Source organism: Tiliqua scincoides, chromosome 6 (assembly GCF_035046505.1).
Source record: "Tiliqua scincoides isolate rTilSci1 chromosome 6, rTilSci1.hap2, whole genome shotgun sequence".
NCBI classification, from domain to species: domain Eukaryota; kingdom Metazoa; phylum Chordata; class Lepidosauria; order Squamata; family Scincidae; genus Tiliqua; species Tiliqua scincoides.
In genome coordinates, this window is record NC_089826.1 from 83,991,286 (window position 1) to 84,019,257 (window position 27,972).

General features: G+C 44.7%; 1 protein-coding gene across 1 annotated transcript; it reads right to left on the reverse strand.

The window, feature by feature from the left end:
- Nucleotides 1-2,955: 2,955 nt before the first annotated feature.
- Nucleotides 2,956-27,846, reverse strand: NOP14 (NOP14 nucleolar protein). Its single transcript, XM_066632823.1, has 18 exons — nucleotides 27,592-27,846; nucleotides 24,516-24,650; nucleotides 23,161-23,299; nucleotides 22,419-22,558; nucleotides 21,421-21,558; nucleotides 19,302-19,424; nucleotides 17,600-17,731; nucleotides 16,022-16,304; nucleotides 15,007-15,137; nucleotides 14,276-14,361; nucleotides 13,290-13,425; nucleotides 12,366-12,467; nucleotides 10,178-10,331; nucleotides 9,022-9,181; nucleotides 6,932-7,079; nucleotides 6,047-6,165; nucleotides 4,702-4,857; nucleotides 2,956-3,232 (listed from the first exon to the last, which is right to left on the reverse strand). The coding sequence occupies exons 1-18, from the start codon at nucleotides 27,796-27,798 to the stop codon at nucleotides 3,139-3,141; spliced, it is 2,583 nt and encodes an 860-aa protein (XP_066488920.1). The 5' UTR covers nucleotides 27,799-27,846; the 3' UTR covers nucleotides 2,956-3,138.
- Nucleotides 27,847-27,972: the final 126 nt, after the last annotated feature.

The window sequence follows — 27,972 nt, forward strand, 5'->3', positions numbered from 1 at the left end:
TCGCCCTCTCCCCGGCGCCGGCGCGCACGCCCCACCCGTGCCAGGCAGCCGCAGCCTTCTTCCCAGAAGGGCGTCGAGCTTCGCCCTGGGCAAGCCAGACTTGTTATTGGCCTGTGGAACTCCTTGCCACAGGATGTGACGGCCTGGATGCCCTTGGAAGGAGCTTGGACAGATTCCTGGAGCCAAAGTCCATCCCAGGTTATGTGCAACCTCCTGGTTCGAGAAGTGGGCTACCTCTGAATGCCAGGCGCAAGAGAGGGCACCAGGATGCAGCTCTCTTGTTGTCTTGTGTGCTCCCTGCGAAGATCACTGTGAGATACAGAAAGCGGGACTAGGTACACCTTTGGCCTGATCCAGTGGGGCGCTTCTTCTGTTTGAAGAGACACTCGGCCAACAGACTGAGGCAAAGAGGCAAAGAAGGAAGGCCCATAGCCAGGGAGACAGGCCAGGGACAGACTGCACTTGCTCCCACTGTGGAAGGGTTTGTCACTCCCGAATTGGCCTTTTCAGCCACACTAGGCACTGTGACAGAACCACCGTTCAGAGCCCAGTCTTTCGAGACTGAAGGTTGCCAACTACTTTTCCTTCCAAACCCAAAGCACAGCGCAGGCTGGGCTCACCAAGGCATACATGGCTGTGCTTCCTCATCTTTGGCGCCACTCGCCACCCAGAGGCAGGCCATGGTGGAGGTCTCCAATTGCTACAGAGAATGGGCACGCCACTGCCCAAGTGTGCCCACCCCCGCACCATCAGCCATGCCTGGCACATGTCACACCTTCTGCTCAGCTTGGAGATGAGGAAGTGGGGAGAAAGCAAACCACGCACCAGACTCGAGGCGCTGGAAGATGGAGCGCAAGTGTAGATCACATGGAACCAAAGGCTCATGTAGGATGAAGTAAAATACCTAATTCCCAGTATCTCTCCAGTTCCTTAGTACATTGTGACTGTCAGCCTTTATTTGCTTCCCATCCCATAGTCATTGGTGACAAATGACCATTTTACCCTAAGTTGCCAGAAATATGTTCCCATTATAGGTAGCGGAGTTGGAAAACCGTAGTTCTTGACAAATGACCCTCTTCCTACTCAGCTGTTACTTATAATGGGAATGGATGTTTCTGCTACTTTGCCTATCAACTCCTAGCCCTAACATTTTGCTACTTAGCCATTTTGAATCACCAGGCACCACCAAGGGCAAAAACAGATTCTTAGATAATATCGAAGATAGAACTGTGTACTACCCCTTCTCATGATGTAAAAGGCCTTCTAAAGGCCTTAAAACATTTCCAGTTTTCCAATAAAAACTGGCAGTGACATTAGGCGGCCTTAGCATACCCTGGATGTGACCAGTGGGGGGAGGGGTGCATTTTGCAATCCTGGCCCTGGATGGTACAGGGGCTAGGAACACCCCTGAATTATTGCATATCGCTGCATTAGTTCAATTTGAAAATGTTACAGCAACTTGGATACAAGCTGTGGCACAAATCGGGTATGTGCTTGCTGTAGTAACACTGGATGTGACATTGAGCACAGACTTGAACTTACTAAATATCATGACTTATTAAACAGAACCTTCTAAGCCCTTGGGCTGTGTAGATATACTTTTGGCAGCATGACCCAGATTTCTGGTTGCACCTGGGAGGCTTCTGTGGAGGCCAGGCACAACTTCTGAAGGGCTAGGTGTGGTCCATCTGTAAATTACTGTAGTGCCCCCCCCCCCGTTAATTATTCAGGTTTTGGTATCTGCAGGGATTCTGGAATGGATCACTATAATCCAAATTGAGATAGAATTCACAGCTTTTCATGTTTGAATTTCCATCATGTCAAAGATTAGACTACTTTTCAGCTTTGACATATGTACAGCTTTAGGCTTCTGATATAACCACACAGTTTGGCTTTGCAAGAGATCTGGTATGTGGCTTGCACTACAGTGTTATATGAACCAAAGCCACAGGACTACCTAGATTTTATGTTTCACTGCAGGGGAAGCCACTTTCATGTGTCATCTCAGCAGTGGGGGGAGACATTTTTGCATATCTGGCTTTCATACTGTCCTGGCAATGTCTCCTAAAAGGAACCACATAGGTGGACTGGATTAAGCAGAGGAAAGGACAAACAAGAAACACATAGAGTATAAACTGACCTCTTGGGATGTTTAGCTGTAGAATTCACTAGATTCTAGGAATGGGGTTAATCCAATAATTGGGTGAAATGTGTTATATCTATGTGCAATATATATTTTTAAATGTATCTATTTTTACAGTTGGCTATTCTTAGCAACAGCATATCCCATTTCTATTTCGGAAAGAACCTGAAAATCCTGACAAGTGTGTCTGAGGAGGGAAGAGGGACAGGGAGGTTTACAAAACAAGGGATAAGATCCAGCATACACCATTGCTGTCAGATCCACCCCTCCCCACACAGAAACTCCCCTAGCCCTCCCACCCTCACCACCAACTCATTAGTGCTGGTGGATGGTTCTTTTCACCAGCTTGTCTGCATAGCCACCCACCATCTTGCTAGCAGCTTCATTGTGCTTGCTGGCAGAATGTCACTTCTGCTAATTAACCCCTGCTAATTGGGTAAGAGGCGCTTTTTCAAGTGAGTGCTCCTTTTTTTAGAAGGGGGAGAGTAACTGGCCCACCTCACCCCAGCACTGTCTGTTCTAGTGGCTGTCTGCTGGCATCTTTTTAGATTGTGAGCCCTTTTGGGACAGGGAGCCATTAGTTATTTGATTTTTCTCTGTAAACTGCTTTGTGAACTTTTAGTTGAAAAGCGGTATATAAATACTGTTAATAATAATAATTCTGCCGCTATCATCACATTGCTGCTGTTTTGTCCGAATGCATAGGGTGCATTTGGCTGGTGGGATAGTGGGTAAGATTGGGCTCTTAATGTCAGGTCTCTTAGAATTGATGAAATGAGCCAAACAATCCTTCCCAAAAGTATAAACACAGATTTTATTTAAAATGTGATCCCCCCCCCCCAATAAGGATATACCTTTGTCCAGTCTGTGACTGCTTTACAGGTTGGACTGCAGTCATGCTCAGTTCATGCAAACATATCAAAATTTCACTGTTTGCCAAGTTACAGTAACATAAGCATGATTTGTTTTCTTATGTACAATAAATTCATAAACATTTAAAACTTCTTTCTCTTCATTTTCTTCCAATCTCCTTCCTGGTCAGCAAGGCTCCTGAAGAGTTGCTTTACTTTTCTTTTTCTTTCAGAATCCCTGCAAAATAGACAAGGGGGTGGGGAGGATTACAAAGTTATTTTGGAACTGCAGGTCTGATGAGACATTGCAATGTATTTATTTTAATCCAAGATGAACTGGAAGGTACAAGAAACAGCACCTGCAGCTTCAACTTTTTGAGAACCAAGCCATTAAAGCCTCTTCTGAACTCCCCTCCATCACTCACACCTCAGGCTTTGGAAATATATAATGACAGGTGGTTTCTGATAGCTCAAGAGAAACTCCCTGGCTTGAGGAAGAGACAGGAGCAACCCCCTCCCATTTGCCTATGCCCTTTTACTGGGCGAGTGTAGCACTATAGCTGATCTCCTGCACCAGGATGGCATTAATCCAGATATAAAATTTGGGGTACAATAATCTCCATCAAATTTAGAGGGGAGTATTCAGAGTTGTATTTAAGAGTTCCTTTCCCTTACTGCCAGTTCTGAGGATTGGTGCTACTTGGGTGTTGGTGTACATTCCTTCCAGCAGCTTTAGAGGAGGCTTCTACTGCACTGGGTGCCAAATAGCTTCTCAGCCTTCCTCCCTGAGACCTGAGGAGTCCCCAGCAGTTGTGTTCGACACACAGACTATCTCCAGAGACTCAGCTTTGCTATGTTTCTCTGCCAAGGCGGAGTGGATGGCTAGTGCTCCTCTTCCAGATGAATCAGGACGAGAAGGCAGTAGAGCCATCGTGAGGGCATGAGCAAACTAGTTTCTGGTTTCCTCTGCTTCAGAATGTGATGCATGGAACGATTCTTCTGCACAGCTCTGAGGCTTCTTCAGAGGCTTCTGTTTCTGCATCTTTTCCTTTCCATTCCCTTGTTATTCTGGTGGAGGGAGCGGAATTCAGCAGCAAACGTGTAGAGCTGGCAATGGTAGTTCCCAAATTTACTGAGGTCAAGGCACCCCTGCAACCTCTTCTTCCCTTCTCAGGCAGGCACTGCCATCTTGGATCGTGAAAAATCTTGAGTGATCCAAGATGATGGCACCCAAATCTCATGGGATCTTGCGCTATCCAAGATGGTAGCGTCCGAGAGAGTCAGTAGGAGGGATGACTGGCGTTATCCCCTGTGAGTGCTTTGCAGCTCCCCAGGGCACAGTGGTACACACTTTGAGACCCTCTGGCCAATAAGGTTGAGAGCTCTTCAGCATGTGCAGAGTTCTCACAAAACCTTGTTTTCTCTCCTCAAGGGCAGGATAAAAACTGGGAGAGGATTTTTCCTACCAGCAGAGAATGACCTTGCCTTCAAGGTCTAAAGAGACAAGTGGCCTTGTACAAAATACCCTCGACGAAAAGGAGAAGGCCTCTTCATTCTCCCTAATAACTTGAAATCTTTTACATTTTTAAACTATTGAAATAAAAGTTATCCTACCATTATGTTTTCTTAGTTCTTCCAGGAATAAAAAATATTCAGCATAAACCAGCTATACTGTCACAAGCACATTTAAAACATTAAATGCATCACCTTTCCATGATTTCTGCATGCTGCATTCTAGCAAGGAATTGGTTATCCTTGCGGATCTCACGAACTGCTCCTTTAAATTCACGTTTGTGCTTATGTAGCAGGCGTTTTCGTTCCTGCTCCTTCTTATTGCTTTCTTGTTTTCTTCCAAATTCCAGGCTGAAACAAGAACATACATAATCTCACACATTTATTTGCCAGGCTAAGCAGGAACTCTCTTTAGCACAATTTCCAACCTTTTGCACATGCTTTGCACTCAAGAGGTACAACTAACTTATCATTCCCATTACTAATTATTTTAAGATTAACATCCAAATCAACCATACAGTGTTTATATAAAATCTCATAAGTACAATATGTAACTGTTCTTACTAACAAAATGTCTGTTGAAACAGTTGGATGCAAATGCCTTTTAAAAACATAAAAGCTTGAGAACTAAAGATAAAAATAAAGTTTCAGATATATCTGTGTGGAACTACACAGATGTTGAGTAGCAGTAGCAGCATCATGGTGTTTTCTCGCTTTATTTCTTCACCCAGCTCATTCTAACAGCTATTACATCTTTAGTGCAGCAGTTCCTAAACTGAGGGTTGGGACCCACCAGTGGGGCGTGACCTGATTTTTGGTGGATCATGAAACCTGACAAGGAAAATGTATTGTGTCCTATGGAAAGTGAAACAGCACATGTACATTTACTTGTGGGTAGACAAATATGCCTCAGTGCATGTTAAAGGGCAGGCCAAGGGGAACGCAACACCACTAGAATGGTCCTCACCCAATGAACAGAGGCCCCAACACATTCTCAAGAAGGAGGTGTCCCCCTTCCAAGCTGACAAGGAAAACATACTGAGTCCTATGGAAAGCAAAGCTGAGCCACAGGTGTGCATTTACTTGCAAGTAGGCAAATGTGCCTTAGCTCTTATTGAAGGTCAGGTGAAAGCTCTTATTGAAGGTCAGGTGTACACTTCTCTGGTGTACAAAAGATGCTAATCTCAGTCTACCTATCAAGCAATTGGCTCCTAAAGAGATGTGGTGCTGGTGCTGCAAAATACTTGCCACCAGTCTACATGGAGTCCCTAGTTCAAACATTACTGCTGAAGACAAGATGCAACCGTGCTAGGAATGAAGTATCAGAATCAGAACTCGGTTATCCTTTGCAGCCAATTCCCCATTACCAAATTCGACTCAACAAGTGCATCTAAGTTCCTAGCCACGTGCCCATAAAAATGTTCATCATTTCAATTTCTATTTGAAAGTGACAAGGTGTCTCACTTCAACTGCCACACACACAGTCTATTTGTAGAGGCAAGTTTTGTGTTTGATCTTCAGCTGTATTAATGATACTCACACTTTCACTATTTTAGGTGTGAACAACTTCAATGGCACTACTTTTTTCTTTTCACACACCAGTGAATGATAATGTTGATCTTGGACTGCTAGTTGCTTCAGAACGCTGTCATGTAACTCCTGAAAATGCAACAGAATCAGATTACAAAGGTGTTGAAATGAAAACGAATAAAACAAAAACTACCGATCATAGCAGTTGACATATAGTGATTCTGCAACCAAGGTATCCAAACACACTGGCATAATTACATCTAGATTTCAGTGATTTGGTGATTTCTGAAGCACCTTAACACATCAGCCTGTCACCAAAACTGGTCTCCTTACCCAAGGATAGAAAAATAATCAACAAGACCATTGTTTTTTTTTTTGTTTTTTTTTAAAAGGATCTAGGGACAAGTCAAGAAGTTACAAATCAGGCCTAACCTCTCTTTGCTGAAGAGGAGGAAAGCATGCAAGGTCAAGTTAGTAAGCATAAAAGAACAAGACTTGCTGAGGAAAAATCAGCTTGGTTTTCCAAGCAAAATCCTTTCTCACCAAAGTTTTTTTTTTTTTTTTTAAGTATCAACAAGTGCACTGCTGACAGGAGTAGACATGATACATTTGGGACTTCCAAAACGATTTTGACAAAGCCTCCAACTAGAGGCTATTGAATAGTCTTAGCAATCATGGGATATAAGGATAGGTCAATGTGTGGATAAATTAGAAACTAGTTAAATAAAAGATGCTAAAGTCAGGATTAGTTCTCTTCAACCAAAGTGCTTTAACCACAGACCAGAGTGCTACAATTGGTTCAACCAGCAATGAAAAACCCAGGCTGGAAGTTGCCACAAAAGCTTCTACTGAATGGCAGCTCAGTATACTGTATGGATTGGTAGCAAGTCATCACCTGTAGTTGGGCAGGGTAGTCATTCACTGACAATTGTTGACTCAGGAGTACTTGGATGGGTTGCATTATTTCACAGAAGGATGGAAGCGAGCGATACAGGCCTGCACATTTCTTAACGAGATCCAGGCACAAGCACAGACACGATAACCTGTAAAACAATTGTCAACAGCCACATCAGAAGCTTGCCTACAAAATATTATACCAAGATAAATTCTGCATTAAAAATGTGGTGCTAAAACAGATGCTGCATTCACTGCTGTCAAACATGAAACTTTTTGGGGTAAGCCACAGTAAAACTGCAGGGAGAATCTTCCAGATGAACAGTTCTCTTGCACTGCACAGGGTTAGGGGCCTAAGGGCTCAATCCTATCCAATTTTATAGCATCAATGTAGCCGTGATGCAGTACCTTATCTTGAGAAGGCCTCTGTGATTGCTCTCCCACTGCAGGATGCAGTGCACATCTTGTTGGCATGGCTTCTTCAGCACTGCAAAGTTGGATAGGATTAGTCCCCAAGTCTGCTGGTGGTACTTTGACAACAGAAGGGCACTCCTCCAACCAAACAGTTGTGGACTCTAACTGAAGGGTTGTGTAGTGTTCAGAACTGTGGACTGGTGATAGGTAAATTATCCTGTTATATTGTAGTTATCTTCCTCCAAAGAACCTCAAGGAAATATACGTACATACATGCTACAGCCACCTTCTTTTCCACAACCCCCCCTTTTTTTTTGCGACAATCTTAGATCAGTGGTTCCCAAATTGTGGGTGCACCCAATTTTTGGTTTCATTTGTAACAGGATAGGCTATGTGGATCAAGGGCTATCAGCCTGCTACTTGGGGGTAGCACTGCTGCCCAAACACTTTTATAACCACAGAGGCTTGAGCAGCTGGTTAAAATGGAACTTTTTTTTAGGTGGGTTCCAATACTAAAACGTTTGAAAGCCATTGAGTTAGTACTGCCACCAAGAGGCAGTAACTGGTTCAAGGTTACCAGCAAGCTTTATGACAAGGAGCCCTTCTGTATCTGACACACAAGTTGCAGGATTGTATCAGATCTAGTTGTTCTATTCTTCATTTTATTTTACTTCCAACCCCTGGGTGTATGGAGGATTCCAAGGAACAGGGAGGACAGAAATGATCAACAGGGAGAAGGATGAGACAGACAGATCATACATCTCTGTAGAGGTTTTTCTTGTCACACTGGAGTCCAGAGGATGAGGAAGACATAACTGGTTCATCTGTACCCTTATCTTTTAGGTATCCTTCCATCCCACATAAAGGAATGCACTATTCACATGAATTGCTGTCCTCAAAGAATATGACTGGAACTGCCATAAGCATGGCTACAATGGCCACTTGATGCTTGATGCAGTGGAAATGTGCCTGAAGGCAATTTTTACTTACCATAAGATGCTAAATTACAAGGACACACTAAACTGTGAGCTCAATCAGAACAAAATACAATACAGGCCAATAGATCCTTTTGCAAATTATCAACTGCAGCTTTGTTTGCTGGAATGGGACATTATATACCTAATGCCTAACATTTTGGAGACAGGTTAACCTATGCTCCAGCAGGCAAGACAGGAGGACAGTTACAGAGGATGGTTCTCCAACTGCTGCTAAAGCAGCACACGACACTCTTCATTTATACTCAATGGTCTTGCAGTGGTATCTGATTCACTATGGTAATGGGACCAATTCAAAAATATATTATTGTACACAGACCACGGTATGCACCAAGAGACTTCAGTTAGCAAATGAGGACCTTCAAACTTAAAAGGTGGATTGATTATTTAAGGTCCGAGTCTTCAGAATATTGCCATCCTGTGCACACTCAGTCCCAGCAACTTTTTATTTTTATAAGACTCCCCACAGCAACTTTTAATACTGTCCATGGCCAGTTATGCCTATGGGAGCTATTGTAACCACCTCTCCCACCAAAGGATAAGGGGGATATTTGATAGCTCAAAAATGGAATATTTCATTATTTAACAATGGAAGCATCTTCGAAAATATCCAGAAGGTAACCTGTTGTCCAGAACACAGCCACTGAAATCAGTTGTTATCCCAATTTACTGTACAGCATACCTAAGATGATTTGCTTCTGTTCTGTTATTTTCTCTTGATGTAATTAAATTATGGAGTGGGAGGCGCTGCTTTTGCCAGCTCTCTGCGTCCAATTTTTCACGGACTACAAGCAACTCTGAATTTTTCCCTAGTGACCTAAAAGGATGAACCAAAGTATACCCTGGAAGAGAAGAATGAATATAAGTATGAGGTAAGACTATCATTGAACATCTTACATACGGAAAGAAAAATTACAGATCTAACAATATTTAGAAGATCATTCCAATGTGTACACGGTGCTAGCAAGCCTCTAATGAGGACCACAAGAGAACAAACACTAGGCTGCAATCCTATGCACGCTTTCCATGGAGTAAGCCCCAGAGAACACAGTGGTACTTAACTTCCAAGTATACTTACATAGGATTGCATTGCAAGCCTTCTCCCCTATAGGAAAATGCAATGGCTTCAGTATCAAGAAGCAGAAATTTCTACTGTTCATTACCAAGGTCAAAGTCAGACATTACTACAAAGTAGCCGATCTTCATTTAGAATAGTATAATAGCCACTATGACTAAATTAATCCAAATTCAGACATTCTGGCTTAACAGGGGCTGGGGGGTACAACAGTGTTGCCAGAGAGAAAACTGTTGTTCAGGATAGTGGCCGAGATGTGAATCAGGACTCACCTGGTTGAAATTCTGCCTCTGCAATGGGATAACTAGGCGGACACAGGCAAATCCCTCTCTCTCTCTCTCTCTCCCCCCTTCAGCAACAATATGGCAAAACTAGCATTTACCTTACACGGTTGTTGCAAGGACAACATCCAGATTATACACGTAAATGCTTGTACACTTGGCCTGCAATCCTATAAACAACGACCTGAAAGTAAGCCCCACTGAACATAGTAGGATGTACTCTGAGTAAGCACGCATAGCGTTGCACTGTTAGGAAGTGCTATATAAATATTATTATTCTGTTCAGTTGAAGAAAAGCAGGCAAGTAGACCCAACACATTTTCATGTAGTTTTCACTTGCCTCTGGCACATAATTTGCAAATAGGAGAGCTACCCAGGTTGGGCTTAGGCAGCTTCCAAAAAAAAGGGATGGGTGAGAGTGTGGTGTCACTCATACACAAGTGTAAATGCACCTTTATGCTAATCAACCCCAATAGCCCTACCTTGGGCTCCTCTGCTGGGTACAGCCATGTGAAGAATTCCCAAGAGGAAGTTGACAAGTTCTGGGATGAATCTTTGAGACAAGGATACATATTCCAAGAAAAGACAGCAAACACATAATCCTTTAACAACATCTTGTAGTGTTGCTATTGGGCACTAAAAAATAAATAAGAACATCAGAATAAATCTGCACAGCAACTTCTGCAAGATTTTGAATGCTGGTCCAACCAACAGTCTTTGAGCTTCTTCTACCAATTGCAACAAGAAGATACTTTGTGGAGCAGCTACTTCTGCAAAAGTATTTTGCAGCTGCAAAACCACAGCAAAAATATTTTGATTCATATGCAGGAGATTACTGTAATAATTACTATAATTACTCTATGTGTCTAGGCTCCTTTGCATGTACATTTTCTATTTTGTTATGACTAATAGCCAAAATAAACCCTTCAGAACTCCTGTATCTGCATGAGAGAAATTAAAGATAATTTTACAGCCTTAGATTGCGGTTTTCAAACTTTCAGGGAGTTTGAGGACTGCAGTAAATCCTTGCAGGGGAGGGGAGGCGGCAGAGGGAAAGCAGCGATGCAATCCCCAGGATCGCATTGCTCAGGGGGACTGCAGGAACTGGGATGTACTTACCAGTCCCTGAAGCAGCCTGTCAGGAGTGCGGGGAGCCCTGCATGAGCATCTGCAGGGCTCTCTAGCCTTCTAAAAGTGAAAGCGGAGAGATCACACTCCACTTCCAGTTTTGCAGCCTTAGAGAATGTGAGAAGAGATGAAGCGCTGCTGAACCACTGGATGAGTACAGGAAGAGAAATAAAAAGGCCGAGGACAGCAACCATGCTGGGTCAGCAGTCTCCAAACTGCGGGATCGTTGCATTTGGAAAAATGTCTTCCCACGGCAGTGCACAGCTCACCATTCTGCACCACAGCATCTTAACTCTCAAGCCAATCTTCACAGCAGTTTGCACTGGGCAGCTGCTCCACCTCCCCCCTGGAAATCAGGGTGCAGAGCCTGCTGGGGCGACCAGCAACAGAAGTGGTGCAAGCGGCTGAAAAGATCAACTTGAAAGATGCTGCGGTGCAGAATGGGAAGCTCTTACTTGCTTACCTGAAAGCAAGTCTAATTCAATGGGGTTTACTTCTGAGTAGACCAGCCATTTTCAACCACTGTGCTGTGGCACACTGGTGTGGCGCAAATGGTCTGCAGGTGTGCCGTGAGAGTTTAGGGGAGGGTCATTTGTTAGTAGCTCCAATGGGGATGTGAGCTCTCCACCAACAGCATGGTGTGCCTTGTCAATTGTCAAAACACTGATGGTGTGCCTTGATAATGTTAGTACCTTGTCAGTGTGCCATGAGATGAAAAAGATTGAAAATCACTGGAGTAGACAATGCATAGAATTCTGCTGTTAGTTTGCATGATCTTTGCACAAACAGACCTGCATTTACATGATTCTCATGCCAGACAATACTGTCCCTTCCACTGATCTTCCTTTATGCCCACCTCTCTTCCTACAGCTGCTAGTAGCAAACAATTGTATTCCCTATATGTACTGAAGACTCAAGAGACTGGTAGTAACCAGAGAAGCTCTCTCCCCAGATGACCACAGGGGACAAGATGTCCAATATGGAAGAAGGCAGTCTTTGAGATACCTCAGCTTTAAGCCACAAAAGGGCTTTAAAAAGGTCAAAACCAGAACTTTGAAAGGTGCCCAGAAATGATAGGTAAAGGTAGCCAGAGCAGGTAAAGAAGTGGTCCAAACTCAGTCAAGCTCCCTCATCCCTATCACTACAATGGCTGCTGTATTTGCATTAACTGAATTTGCCTTCTTCAAGAGGAAGGATTTCCATTATGGGTCTGCAGCAAAGAGGGAGGCACATATTTTGCTTACATCAAAGTCCTGGGTTCAATTGCTGGTACTACCAGGTAGGGCTGGGAAAGAAACCCTATAAGGCTTCTGGAGTCAGTGTAGACAATACTGGGCTAAAGGCATTAATGATCTGACTACCAAAACAGTTTCACACATTCATAAGGACTGCAAAAGGGGATGCCCTCACTTTGATACAATCAGAGTTATCAACTTTAAGATGTCCTCTATATCCAACAACAGTTTTAAAGAAGGTCTTCAAACATTTCAAATCAGGTTACCGCATAAGAGTTGGGAAGAATTAAATTCTGTGCTGCCATACCTTTGTAAGCAGCAGGCTCATATAAACCATTGCTGGTGTTGTCACTGGGTGCCAGAAATCAGAAGTTGGGAAAAGTATTGAAATGATTTTCAGATACATGAGCTGAAATGAAGAAGGTTCACTGTCAATAACATAAGCAGTAATTGCATGTCTAGCTGCCTTAAAAACTTGCTTAGGACAGATGCCAGGGCCCAATTTAGCACAACCTATGCAGCATGAGAGCTGCTGCTATGCAGTCTAGTGCAGTGGCATACCTGGTGGGGGATCCAGGGCGGCAGAGGGGAAGGAGCAGTATTTGCCACCCCCTGCCTGAACTCACTGGAACATACAAGTGAAAATGCAGTGTCAAGCAAAAATTTCATGGGGCTATACCATGGGTAGACCATAGCACTCATAGCGCAGATGTTCCTCATCAATGAACCCAGCCCAACACAGATTTTTGTTTGTATGTATAAACGAGTTATCATATTGAAAGCTACCAGTGACCATTAGTAGCATCACTAGCAGAAATCACCACCACCAAGACAACAGAAAGAGCTGCAGTAGGATACAGTTGGACACCACTGGGTAGGTGGAGAAGATTTTGTTGTGTTTTACTGGTGTGGGCTGAGCTGCTTCCTGACATGTTTTTATGGTACTTTTTTTATCATGACTGTTTATATTTTTATGGTGCTTTCTGGTCCTAACAGTTTCGGAACTGCCACTTTGAACTATGCTGAGCCCATTGTTCTCTGTGGGAAAGCCACCCACTGTTTGCATCATTTTGATATACATGGAGTTCTTCCAGAACCTAACCCCTTGCTTGAATTATATTAGGGTGATCAGCCTTTTTGTGGAAACAAAATAGCTGATATAAATGCCGTCTTGGCATTTCAGACAGCAAAAGAAACAATCGCTCTGCTTCAAACGAAGGTGGTCACGTACCATGTCTAATCCTGGTAGCGCTGCATGACCTTTCACTTCTAGAATTTCTTCCATGTCATGAGCTGCATCTTGAAGAATACGATTAACATGACTACTTGCAGCTTTAGGAAACATCTGACAAAGATCATATAAGGTTCTGTGAACAAGAAGCTCAACTCAGTATCAAACTGCACTGTTTCTCTCTCTCTCTCAGTAAGACTAAACAGTAAAGACAACTGACCCACAAAGTAGCATGAAATGTTAGCCTTTGGCACCCAAGATAATCTCCCAGTCCCACATGCTAACTGAAAGATCCTGACCAAGTCACTATAAATCAGAAATAAATGTTGGTCAGATTGACTTGTAGTTATTTTGGCATCTCTGCATTGGGGGAGAAAGGATAGGATCGGGCCCTCAGTGTGACTAAGCATAAAACAAAGGAAAGATAAAGGGGACTTGGTGGATCTTTTGAGAGTGTGTGCAACCAAGGTGTGTACAACCAAGGTTACTATTCCATTTACCACAAGGCAGCTTGAGAGCCTTGCATTGGAAGGGCCATGGGGTAAGAGTCAGGATCATATGAATCTCCTCAGTGAAAACATGGTCTAAGAAAGAGGGCTAGAAAGCAAGCCCTACAACTTGTATAGTAACATTAGTCAATGAATGAAGCCGGGGAAGGGAGGCAAGCTGCTTTCCCAAAGACACAGGGCACGTTGAGAGGCAGCCCACAAAAGTTAGCTGATCAGGCACATGATTCTGCAGTTTCACTTGCACTTAGGGAGATAATAGGGGAACTCTCAGAGCTAGGAGAAAGGTGGTGGTGGAGAAATGTTCCCTTACCCAGGGGTGAGCCTCCGCAGTGTGGATGGGTCTATTTGGACCTGCACTAGCATATTTGCAAGGAAGAGGGAAAATGTGTAGTCAAGAGGAGGAGAAAGTGCAATGAGATTTTTAAGCATTTTACAGCCAGCTTTTCCTACGTGGGGAGGTGATGCAACCATACTTACGGGATCAACTTGTCAATTGCTATTAGCTCTGGTGGCTCCTTTGCTGCCAGCTCCCCAATATACTCCAGAATGTATCCAAACAGTTTCTATGGAACACAATTTGACTGTTTTTATTACAAGTTCTCTCTCTCTCTCTTTTTAAAGTTAGCAAATGAGCTTTTGAATACAAATCACACTGGGCTCCCTTCAAGCAGCAGAAAACATTTTACTGTATCTCAGTGCTTTGCAGACTGGGGCATCACAATGCCCCAGCCTGACAGCCCTGGGTATTTCTCCCTTAAGGGGGGGTGGGGGGAAGGCAGAGACGCAATGCTCAGCATTGCGCCTCTGACCTGGACACAGGGGCACACTGCCACTCACTGCTGCCCGCAGCAGCCTCCTGGGGGGTTGGGGGAGCCCGGCGCCAGCCTCAGCAGGGCTCTCCACACAGCGCAGAGCCCTCCAGAAGATGATCACTACCACTTCCCATTTCACAATTGCAAAACCTGAAGTGGTCGCGATAGTCTTCTGGAGGGCTCTGCGCTGTGTGGAGAGCCCTGCTGAGGCTGGTGCCAGGCTCCCCCCACCCCTGGGAGGCTGCTGCAGGCAGGGGTGAGTGGCAGCGCACTCCTGTGCCCAGATCAGAGGTGCGATGCTGAGCTCTGCCTTCCCCCTCCAGCAAACACTTAGCAGCTCTCAAACTCTCCCAGAGAGTTTGAGAACCACTGCTGTATCCGACTGCAAAAACATACTTCTAGTTTTGCTTTGTTCCCCACAGCCAGGCTCGCATGGTTCGACTTCCGAATCCTTTCTATCACCAGAAGCTGCTCTTCCATTGTTCTTTCCAGCAATAAAGCTTTCAGTTGTTCATAAGATTCCGGAGCTATTGTAAAAAGAAGAAACATAAGCAAGGTTTATACATAAAGAAGCTTTTAAAAATAAGTTACCTGATTTTGAATTCCTCAACATTTTGATAAGTACCAGAAGCAGTGTTACTGGGCTTGTCCAGTGGGCCCTTAGTATCCAAGAGGGTCCAGGATTATCCCTTGTAGGCAATGAAATCTGCAGGAGACGGACTGCAATTTCTTAGCTGGGGGCTGTGTATGGCCTCCCCATGCCTCAGAACACTTTCTGGACACAACCGGAAGTCACTTCTGGCTGTGATTGGGAGGTCCTCTGAGGCCCTCCAGTCACAGGTTCAGCATCAACAGATATTCAAATCCACTGATGTGGAGCCTGCGGATAAGGAGGGCCCACTGTAAACTGCAGATCATGGTTCTGCATAAGAAACAGAGTCAAATGTAAGGTGGCAGAGTACTTCAATGATGGTGAACTGCCAACGGGGGCAAGGACACAGGGCAGGAAAGTTTTGGTTTTAAGTGAAGGAATCAAGGAAGAATGCTTGGTCACGAAGAGAATCATTACTTAAGATAGGCATTTATTTTGCACGTGTACTGTTTGCATTTGGATCCAGAACTGTGTGCGCAGTACAAGGGCATATCATTTGAAATCTTTTAACCACCGTGCTTTTGTAGATCACCATAGTTTTCTTTAGAGAGAAAACAAATGCACATTAAATTATGTATCATCTGAATCATGGCAAGGAATATTCAAGAGAACACTGCATTCCTAGTAGAGCCGTTTGCCATTCTTTAGAATGCATTCTTTCCTGAACAAGACTCACTACATTCTAGCAGCCAGAAATAAAGTTGGTTCTTCTCCACCAAATGCATTTAATCTAATTTGTAGGAAAGGCTTTCTTCTTACCGGCAAATGTATATGGCAGCTCCAATTTGGCAGCTTCCCTCTTGGCCTGTTGTTCTTTAATTTGTGATTTGTTTTTGTTTCCTTCAGTTTGCTCTTTCTGCTCTCCACTTGCACTGGCTTCCTCCACACCCTCCTCCTCAGATTCAATATCAGAATGATTATCAACAGAATCAGATTCACTATTAGATTCTTCTTCACTTTCCATTTCTTCACTGTCATCCTCTTCTCTCTCTTCGCTTTCCATCTTCTCATCCTCATTATCTTCAATATTTGGCTTTCCATCCTATTTAAAAAGGGAGTTAAAAATTACATAAGCCCAGGGTTAAAACTGAGACTCTGCTCACTTGTGAAGCCCTTCACCAGTAATGACAATATCCAGTGATTCAGACTAAACCTAGAACTGTGATCATTCATTGCTGAGACAGGAGAAAGATTGGTTATAGGGAGAAAGTGGGAAATGCCTCCTAATACAGCCCCTACCCCAGCTAATTTGTGAGATGACAAACAGAGAATTGTCATTGGTCTTTGTAATTTGTGCTAAAATCTTACCTTGGTAATGTAGATTGAAAGGGGACACAGGAATGTCCACAAGGCAAAGGCAGATGAAGTACATACAGGCATGCTAATTATGACATTTTCAGCTATAACTCAGAATCAGCTGGAACGTGAACTGTTACAATCAAATGAAATACTGAAGTAGAAAGTAACTATATGTCAGCTGTCAAAGAGGAACTGCTAACACATTTCAGCATCGTAGCCCCTGCTACAGATGTACCCCCTGGCCTTCAGATCAAATTGTTAATGCAATAAGTGCAAGCAATGCAAAAGTACTTGTATACACATCTCAAACATGATGTCCAGATGCAGGGGAGGGTAGCAGGATGCAGGTTGTGTCTTGCTGTTTTGTGTGCTCCCTGAAGCATTTGGTGGGCCACTGTGAGATACAGGAAGATGAACTAGATGGGCCTTTGGCCTGATCCAGCGGGGCTCTCCTTAAATTCTTAAACATCTGGGAGCTGATAGCTTCCCTCCTTCATAATTAAGTCTTCTGAACAAAGACAGACTGACTACCAGTACAAATTCTCAGACAGCATTCTGCAATTGTTTGCTGCTCTGGTCACAAAGCCACAACTATAGCTGTCCTACAAAGCAGCCCTGCTCTAGAGCAGACAAGGAAAGTAAGGGGCTTGGTTGTCTTCAGAGGCATCCAGGAAATCTCCGTCAAGCCCAGCCAACATGTGCTCACGATCCCTGCCAGAGTCCACCAGCCAACTCACCACAGCGAAGCCTTCCAATCAGAAGTAATCTTATTGAATGGGCTGGTCCTGCTTTCCTGAGAGATTCAGGATGACAAGTGAACACGCCAGTGCTCCAACAGGACCAGATGCACATGCAGAGGCTCCTTACATATACAGCTGCCAGGGAAACCAGATTTGTGTGCCAGCAGCAGTGGCACCATGCACGCAGCTCCCAGAGTAATGTTTACAAAGTTCTCTGCAACATGCCCCACGCCTGGATTGCAACCTAACTTTTTGTTTCAGCTATTCTGAAAAAACAGAGAGAGAGAGAGAAACATACATGATAAGACAGCATACGCCTGTCATCTTTATCCAGGAGAAACCCATCTGCCAAATCGTCTGCAGAAATGTGCGTGGGCTTCTTTTTCACATCGGGCTCATCTTCTCCACGCATTCGACGCAATCTGTCAGCCTGCAATTTAAAATACATTCAGGACACTAAAATGCACAATGGTCAGCCAGATGTTGTAACACAGCAAAAAAGAATTTATTGAATTGTAGAGGAAGAAACAAACCATGGGAATTGATTTTATTTTTACAGTTACTGATGGTTCTGACAACCTTCTACCAAAATCCTGAAAGGAGTTGTGAATTGGATGGAAACCCCAAGTTTATATTGTTGCAACTTAATGGTTGACCTCAGGTCAACTGCTGTCTCTTTTCTTCCCTGTCCTAGACTGTTCTGCCTAGAAGGGCAAGACAGTTGATTGTCAAGTACTGAACAATAAAAAGTTCTAAAAGTAGATTCTAGTTTTGTTACTTAAGAATAGCTACCTTTTTTTGTATCCTCCCTTGGCTGAAGAAATCTCTCCCACGCTTCCACAAGAGGGGCCAATGCTATCTGACTTTCCAGTGCCAATGCAGCCCCAAGATAAGGGGACAAACATTCCCTTTCCTTGAGGAGGCTTCTGTGACTGCCCTCCCCCACCGAAGGATTCAGCACACACCCTGTTGGCACGGCTGCATTGGCACTGGAAAGTTGTATAGGATTGGGCCCTAAGACATTAGAATATAGAATTACTCTGCAGTTATCACTTATTACAGTTATTACTAGTAATTACTCCACAAGTATCACCCAACAGCCACACAATTCTAAGTAGAGTTTCACTGTCTATTCCCAGGACATCCTTGGATGGCTTAAGAGGGCAAGGAAACCCAGCTGTTGCCTAAGAATTGCTTTAGCGATTTTTAAACCAAGAGTTCTAGCCTGCTGCCTTCATATTTCAATGCAAATTAGAGTTAGTAGAAGATATACTAAGTCAGACGACAAGTGGAGCAAAGCAGTGCTCTGAAGCCAAGAATTGTATACCAACAACTTTTGTTAAAAACTCTTAGAGAAAGCCAGAAGCAGCAGAACAGTGCTATGGGTTGTTTGAATATTTATTATTTTTAAAATGTACGCAACATCCTCTCTCTTCCTGCTGGAAGGCACTCAAGGCAGCTAAAATCGTTAAGTGACAAACAGCAGCAAGTGACCAAAACAATATGCCGGAATCAAATCCAAAGGAAAATACTGAGAATGGCAAAAAAACCAAATCGGTAACAGAGATTAAGAAGAAAAAACTTGGTTTCCAGGTGGCTCCAAAGTGTATGTGCTCCAAAACTACACCCCCCATGCCACCACAGTTCTAAGCCCTGCCGTCCTGTCGACTACAATTTCAGCATTTGTTACTGCTATTGATTTTCTAGCCTTAGAATGAACATTACAAAATGTGGGTCACACAATTATCTTTCCCAGCTACTGTCAACATGAAAAGTTTCACAGACTTATGGCACAATCCCATGCATGTCTACCAAGATATAAATCTCATTGAATTAAATGGGATTTACTCTCATAGGAGCGCGTATAATTCAAATTATGAAACTGAAATTTATGTTATAGGAATGTTAGCAGCATCTCCATAATACACACAGCTCCATAATACACACAAAGCCACATAAAACGTGCCAGGATGTGGCAAAATATTACCTCTACACATTACCTCTAATTGTCTGAGTTTCTCCTCTTCTTCTTTGGCTAACTCTTCTTCAGTCTTCATCCTACCACTGGGCTGTGCCTTCATTTCAAATCCAAGCTCCCGAACCATCATATCATATTCATCAGGCTGCATAACATTTCAAAACAAAGATCATGTTTGTGTTGCATTCTGCAGTAAGCTGTATGGTAAGGAACAAGAACAAAAGTATCTAGCCTTCCTGAGCTATCATTCCACTCAGAACAGGGGATGCCAAGACTGCCCCCTTCACATACAGAACTAAGAGTATTTCAGTCCAATGATGACCAGTCAGAGCCTCAGTTCACTCACTTGCCTGCCTGCCCTGGAGGCCAGTGACAGAGGGAGGGACAGAGCTGCCCACCTCTCCATTGCTATCCCCCTCCTCAGCCGGGCCATGCAGGCAACCACAGATGCAAATTTTTGCTACCCACCACAGGTGCCAAGAGAAGGTTAGCTTAGTCCTCATCTCCTTAAAGTCTGAGGTATTCAATCTGTGCGTCCCGCCTCCCTAGGGAGGTGTGGCTAGCCTCCAGGGGCATTACCAGGCATCTCAGGGAGAGAAAGGTGGCCGGCAGCTGCTCTGCTGCTGAGCTCTGCTCAGCTCAGTTGCACTGGCTGCCTCCTGACTTGCTGCTTTTCCAAGGCGGAGAAGGAGGTGGGTGGGGCAGTGTGAGGTGAGGTGGGTGGGGCAGTGTAAAACATGGTGGGGGGAGGTAGGAGAGAAGGCTGGCTGGGCAGGCAGAGGTGCCGCATCTCATCATGGAGCTCTCTCCATGTGCAACCTCGCCCTAAGGACTACATTTCCCAGTGTGCCCCTCGCCCTGGGCATCCTGGGATTGGTCAAGGCTGGAGGAGAGAAGAGTACAGAAGTGCTGCATCTCATCAGCACAGGGGCGCTCCTGGCAGGCTTCAAACTGGAAGAGTAAGTACAGGCAGTGCAGCACTTTCCTCTGCTCCTAGGGGGGGGGGGCAAATGCCCCAGCCTGTATCCCTCCTTCTTGCCTGGGGGAACAGGGGTGGCATCTACATGCTGGGTGTATGTCTGTGAGCAGCCCCCATCTACTTTGGGGTGAGCTGTAATCTTGCTGTATGTGGCTGCAATCCTTTCCACACTTTCCTGGGAGTAAGCCCCATTGACTCAAATGGGGCTTACTTCTGAGTAGTCCTACATAGGCTTGGGGGTCTGTGGCAGCTTAACCCAGGATCTTCACCTTTCTCCTTCTCCCCCCTTCAAAAAAGAAAAAAGTCACTCTTGATGACTTTGTCTCCAAAAATTGATTAAAAATGAAAATTCCCATTCCTTTTTAGCCATTTCCCTTTTTCCTCCTGCCTCCTTTGGGGGGGTACTCTGTTGGCTGCTATCGTAAGACAAAAGGCACAAGCCTAGCTAGGTCTACGCAGAAGTAAGCCCTATTGCATTCAATGGTATTTACTCCCAGGAAAGTGGGGTTAGGATTCCAGCCAAACATACACACAAAACAAAGCCTTCCCCTCCAAAGCAAATTCATCACTTCCCCCCTCCCTTTCCCAAACCCTCCAGGTGTGCTGCTAACAAACTCAGGGCACAATCCTAACCAGGTCTACTCAGAAGCAACTCCTATTTTGTTCAGTGGGGCTTACTCTCAGGTAAGTGTGGTTAGGATTGCAGCCTCAGAGTGCTGGCAGCCTTGTTTCTAGTGTATAACACCTTCATCCCCATTTTGGGGGTAACTGAGGTGAGTTGCTGTAATGGGGAGCCTTGGCCAATGGCTACAAGGACTAGGGGAGGTGTGAGCCGGAAAAGTTCGAGAACCACTGCCTTAAAAGCATTCTCCTCCTTCCATGCACCCTCTTAGTTGTGGTGCCTTTGTGCAGTGCACAAACTGCACACTCGTGGATAGGGAAGAGAGCAACCAAGCATCCGGAACACTGGAAGCAGAAGGAAATTCTTATTTTCTGAGCACTGCTACAATTGCAAGCTTTGTTTGTATCTTTGGCAAGCTCTGTTGGTGTCAGTAAATCATCCTGACACGCCTTTCAATGAATTCCAGCAATCTAGACCCTTTCTCTAATGGCTTCTGTAAATGGAAAGGACGTGTCCATTTGTCAATTATAAAAGATTTACCTTAGGCTTCTCATCTACTTGACTTTTTGTTTCTGACTTGGAAGGTCTGTGGGACAGTAAGGACTGAATTTCTTTCCAGTCACTGTTAAGTTTTTCTGTGAGCTCCAATGTATTTTCCCGTTGGGTTTGTCGCTCTCTCTGTAACAAAACAAAAAATGAAAATTCAATCACACAATGAGCTCCTAATATGCAAACTCCTTTTTGGTACACCAAAAGAAAATGAGATCCTCGACAAGCAAAATATAATTCTCATCAACTGACCATTTTTTGTTTTGCCGAAAGAGACTCTTGGACCTGGTTCATACATGTGCATGCACATCACCCCACAAAGGACCACTGAAGATAAAAACAGGATAAGCTGAAAAGTATTGCAGGGCAGGAGGTTTGGTCTAGAGGGTAGAGCCTCCATTTGCCTGAAGATTAACATCCACAAGGTCGCCAGTTCGAGGGCACCGGCACCGTGCGACCTCGAAGCAGCTGGCAAGCTGCAGCTGAGCTGTTCCATCTGCTCGGAGCGTGGGAGGATGGAGGCCAGAATGTTAAACCAGATCGGAGTGTAACACCTTGAATATGTAGTGGTTCTTGAAAGAAAGAACCTTCTTTCAATTTGTAAAAATCCCTGCATGGATTTAATAAGCCTGCCTATGTAAACCGCCTTGAATAAAGTCTTGAATAAAGACCAAGAAAGGCGGTATATAAATACTGTATATTATTATATTATATATTATTGCATTTGAGGTGATGCATGACAATAAGTTCAATCTGCGATAAGCAACTCGTACATGTTAAGTCATTGTTTGATGCTGTAAATAAGCGATGAACATGTACACGTGAACCAGTCCTGACCAAGGTTTCAATTGCCACAAAGCCTGAGAAAATTACAAAAGTTAAAAGAGAAATGCTTTATGGAAAAAATGTTTTGCCAGTTGATGCTGCCTGTTAAATGTTATTAAAATTTTCAAATTCAAAGGATTCAATTCAGCAAACTGAAATTTTACCTTTTCTTGTTTGGATTTGGCAATCAGTTCTTCGATGAGTTCCTTCCGTGACTTAGGTTTGTCCTCTTCATCTTGCTGCCCTGGGAGAGCTTTTTTAGAAAGAAGCCCACCGCCTCCAAAGTGAGAGGCTGTTAACTCCGCTATAAATGAAAGATTGAACTGGGTTATGAAAAGAGGGTCAATTCTGAATACCAACCAAGAACAACACTATGCATTTCTGAAGTTCTTCTTTGGGATGTCTAACACAAAACCTCCAGCATGGCAAATTTTGTTCACCAGTTTGGAGGTTGGTTGGATCAAATAAAGACCAGATTCAAAGCACTACCTACTATAACTTTCAGAAGCATTATTTTAAATAATGAGGACAAACTATCAAATTCTGGTTACTGTACTTGGCCAAACTGCTAGGTACAGGTTGGCCCTCGGTACCCGTTCTTGGACCCCCCCACTGATAACAAAGCCAGTTGATAATGGCCATCAGAGGACCTATGGATGCTACCGGAAAACACTTTCAGTCACGTCCAGGAAGTCAGGTGAGGCCCTCCAGAGCAAGTAGAGCACCAGTGCCAAGTCAAATTCGTGGATGCCAAACCCAAACATTAAGAGGCCCCATCTGTACTTGCAAATTGTCTCTTAAAATTCCAACCTCGCAACAAAAATGACTTGAAAAGGAACTTTGTTACAGTGTAGTTTTTGTGCTACGGATATATCTGCACTACTGTGCCAGTTTGACTTTCCTTACCTGACAGTGCTCCACTTTCCTCTGTATCACTGTCACTATCAACAATATCATTAAGTTTCTCAATGTCTGCCAGGGACTGGCCATAATGGGTTAAGTCCTCATCCTCATTAAGATTATAGATATTCTTCTTATAATTTTTCTGCAACAAAATAAATTTAAGGAGTGAGCATGTGATCTTGGTTAAAATATTAATGCTTCCTATCCATACAGTTTATGGGCCCTGTGGCATAACAATACATCTGTTGTATCTGGCAGGCTGCAACTTCCTTAACTTAAACCAAGTGAGTTTCATAGCCCTAAAAATGTCAGTTGCTTAACAACAGTGGGAGAAAAAAGCAATGCTCAAGCCCCCATTCTGGAGTGCATATGCATATTCAATCACAGAAGTCGTATTTCAAGTTTGTGACTGTATCCTTGCAACCCTTTTGTCTTGTAACACTTTTTCAATATTGTCAAAAAATATTCCTGCTCTCAACTCTTGCCTCCATGGGGACAAAAAAGAATTACAAATTCTTCTATTCCTCCCAAGTAACCATATAATTATCCACTCTCTTTCAGGTTGTCTGATGCAGGGCTGGCCCAATACCGGAGGCAGCAGGTCAAATGCTTCCCCCCCATTACTCATTGATGTGCCAGTCTCTGTTCCTCCACTCTCCAATATTCTAATTTAGCCCTCTCCTTCCCTTCACATTTCCTCTTCTCCTCTCTCCTTTTTCCAATCCACAGAATGGAAGGCAAAGAAAGAACAGTGGAGGCAAGGAAGCAAATAGAAATGAGCCACCCCTAAGCAACCGACTGCGTCGGCAACTGCTTAGTTGGGCTCTTGGACGGACCAGCTTTGCTTCGATGAGCACTATAAAGCACACCAGCCTTGATCTGATGAGCACTATAAAGCATCTGCCAATTTTTCAGCCACTTTCTCTCAGTCATGTTGCTCCATACAAATTACTTTGCATCCATTTACTCAATTTTGAGTCTCACCTAGCACTATCCTAGACACTTTAGAACAATAGCAGACACAGCCTTGCCAAAATGGTTTGCAATTCAGTGCCCGAGGCAGTATCCACTTTAGTAAGAATGTACCAGATCAAAATGACTGCAGATTCATCTTGGCAAAAGAGACAGGGAGCCGCAAGCCTCAAGGATCAACAGAAATCTCCACAAAAATTTGGAACTTGGGCAGAAGAACTTTCTTAAAAAGGCATTTTGCTTTGAAAAATATAGTCTGAACATTAATTTAGAGCTATTTTAAGACCTAATTAAACATTTAGAACTTCAAAGATTTTAGGGATGAGAACACATAACTGTTAAGGCATCGTGGTTTATTTGTTTTCTTAGCTAATTTTATACATTACCTGTTGTTCCAAAGCAAACCTCTTCATCATTTTTTCTTCTGGATTTAGTTTAGTATCATATTCACCAAAACGTTTATCTTTAAATATATTGGATTTTCCCTTTTCTTTATATTCTTTCAGCAAAGTTTGAGTACGCTGAAAAGGAGAACATCGCAACAAAATGAATCAGAAAATAAAAACCTATTCAGACAGGGCATCACCAAGATTGCACATGCCACAACCCTCACCCATTCAGATTTCAGTCTTTTTAAATGCCTACTTTTGCTAGGTTTTTGTTTTCTCAGTATCCTTCTAAAAGAGGAAATGCAGAACTTCATCTAACACTCTCAGGGTGCAATCCTAACCAATTTTGCAGCACTGGCATATCTGTGCTAGTGGGGCATATGCTGCATCCTGCAGTTGGGGGGCAGTCACAGAGGCCTCCTCAAGGTATGGCAATGTTTGTTCCCTTACCTCAAAGTTGCATTACCCTTATGTCAGTGCTGGAGCATGGGTTAGGATTGAGCCCTCAGGTAATGATTATGCTCCAGAATCACAATGGAAAGCCCTGAGATTTTAGTGCCCTGATTAAGATTTTATGCACATGGATAGGGCTGGTTTCTCCACTAGGCAACACATGAGCTACCTCAGCGGGGGGTGGTTTGTAAGGGTGGCAGATTTAGGGTGCTCTTCTCCCTAAGTCTGCCACCACCGATGCCTCCCACTAGACCACTATGAATATGAGTGACACTGATCTGTTTTCCACCCACTAAAAATGAGCAGAAAGTGTATCATCTCCCTCCAAAGTGTTCCTTTTGCAGTTTCTACAAATGCAGAAGAGGAGGACTTCCAGTTTGATTTCCAGTGACTGTGTGAATGAACAGCCCCTTCATTCACATGATACTTTTAAATAAAACTGGAAATCCCTCACTTCAGCATTTGAAGAGACCCAGCAATGGATCCGGTGATATGGGCTAGCATGCCAGATTGTACTGCCCCGCTCTTGGCCAGTGGTAAAATTAGACAATACATAGATACAAACAGCCAACTGAGTGGTTTCTCTTTCAGCATATAAAAATATCATAACGTACATCTGTGCAGTATGCCACCAAACTGGGAGAGGAGAAGCTACACAGTACACATCTGTACATTGGGCAAGTTGTGCATCAACCATATGCATCCCCATAAAGAATTCTGTGCATTTTATTAGGAGGCTCACGGAAACAGGTAATAATAATAATAATAAACAGGTATTTATATACCGCCTTTCTTGGTCTTTATTCAAGACTTTATTCAAGGCGGTTTACATAGGCAGGCTGATTAAATCCCCGTAGGGATTTTTACAATTGAAAGAAGGTTCTATCTTTCAAGAACCACAACAGTCCAGGTGTTTCACTCTGATCTGGTTTCACATTCTGGCCTCCTTCTCCCACGCTCAGAGCAGATGGAATCGCTCGGCTTCAGCTTGTCAGCTGCTTCAAGGTCGCACGGTTCCGGTGGCCTCGAACTGGCGACCTTGTGGATGTTATCTTCAGGCAGTTGGAGGCTCTACTCTCTAGACCAGACCTCCTGCCCTATTTTTCCACTTCCATTTGGCACGACAGCAGCACACACATCCCACTGGTCTGCCAACTGCCACCAGAGAGCAGAATCTGAGCCTTACCCCTTGACTGTCTACAATTTCACCTTGGGGGACTATGCAATTGGCACAGCCTCTCCATTGCTACTCCAAGCATGCAAGCAAAAGGTGATGCTACCTATGCCTGGCATAGGATGCCAGGCAGCTCAGCATACTTGCACCACTTCTGGACACAGAAGAGATCCACTGACTACGGAAAGGCATTTTGAGAAGAACCCTGCTGGATCGGGGCCCATCTAGTCCAGGTTCCTGTATTCCACAGTGGCCCACCTGATGCCTCAGGGAGCACACATGACAACAAGATACCTGTATCCTGTTGGCATTCAGAGATCACCTACTTCTCAAAGCTACAATCCTATACATACTTACCTGGGATTAAGAACATAAAAGTAAGTAAGAAGAGCCCAGGCCCAAGACACACCTAGTCTATCTTCCTGTATCTTCAGTGGCCCACCAGATGCCTCAAGGAGCACAGAAGACACCCGCATCCTGGTGCCCTCCCTTACACCTGGTATTCTGGGGTTGTATTGTATTGGCAACCTTCAGTCTCGAAAGACTATGGTATCGCGCTCTGAAAGGTGGTTCTGGCACAGCGTCTAGTGTGGCTGAAAAGGCCAATTCGGGAGTGACAATCCCTTCCACACCGGGAGCAAGTGCAGTCTGTCCCTGGTCTGTCTCCCTGGCTAGGGGCCTTCCTTCTTTGCCTCTTTGCCTCAGACTGTTGGCAAAGTGTCTCTTCAAACTGGGAAAGGCCATGCTGCACAGCCTGCCTCCAAGCGGGCCGCTCAGAGGCCAGGGTTTCCCACTTGTTGAGGTCCATCCCTAAGGCCTTCAGATCCCTCTTGCAGATGTCCTTGTATCGCAGCTGTGGTCTACCTGTAGGGCGCTTTCCTTGCACGAGTTCTCCATAGAGGAGATCCTTTGGGATCCGGCCATCATCCATTCTCATGACATGACCAATGATTCTGGGGTAGCCTATTTCTAAAACCAGGAGGTTGCACATGCCTATTGTGGCTGTCACCTGTGATGAACTTTTCCTCTATCAATCTGTCCAATCCCCTTTCAAAGGCATTGAGGCTTGATGCTGTCAGACCCACATCTTGTGGCAAGGAGTTCCGCAGACCAACTGCAAGCTGGGTAAAGAACCAGCTGTGACTATACAGTGCTTCTGACGCTCCTGCCACTGTGAGCACGCAAGCAGAGGGGGAGGCACAGGATGCAGCTGGCCAGCATCACAGCATCCTTCTGGACAAAGAAATGCTTCGGTGAGAAGGGTGCTCTGCACATGCTCAGGGGCACTGTGGCTGAGTTTCCCCCATCTGGACGAAGAAGTGCTCCATGGGCAAGCGAAAGGCGCTCTGCACATGCTCAGGGGCACTGTGGACGTGTTTCCCTCTGGACGAGGAAGTGCTCCATGGACAAGGGAAAGACGCTCTGCACATGCTCAGGGGCGCTCACCTTCCTGTGGGCCCTGGAGCGCGCCACTCCCGGCAGCCCCACGTCATGCCTGGTCTTCCTGCCCAGGACCTGGAACTTCTGCCTGTTCACCTTCACCTCGAAGGGGTTGCTCCGCGCCCATGAGGCGGCGGCAGCGGCGGCGCCCTGAGCTTCGCCCGCGGCAGGGGCGGCCGGGCCGCCTCGCCTCCCCTTGCCCGCCTTGCCCATGGCCTCGGCGACGGGGCCCACCGAAGACGTTGCCAGGAGACGCGATCCGCTCGCCAGACCACGTGCCCTCTCAGCCGTGCGGGCCAGGCTCCACCCACGTCCCGCTCTCCAGTCTCGCGAGACTTCGTTTCCAGCCAATCAGGGGAAATTGCATCCCGGCCACCGTAGCCAGTG

Excerpts from the sequence above, each read along its gene's own strand:
- NOP14 (XM_066632823.1), bottom strand. The coding sequence starts at position 27,798 with ATGGGCAAGGCGGGCAAGGGGAGGCGAGGCGGCCCGGCCGCCCCTGCC. Across the intron at positions 24,651-27,591 it reads GCTCCAGGGCCCACAGGAAG|CGTACTCAAACTTTGCTGAA; the intron begins GTGAGCGCCCCT and ends TCTCCTTTTCAG. Across the intron at positions 10,332-12,365 it reads TGAGCCTGCTGCTTACAAAG|TGCCCAATAGCAACACTACA; the intron begins GTATGGCAGCAC and ends TTTATTTTTTAG.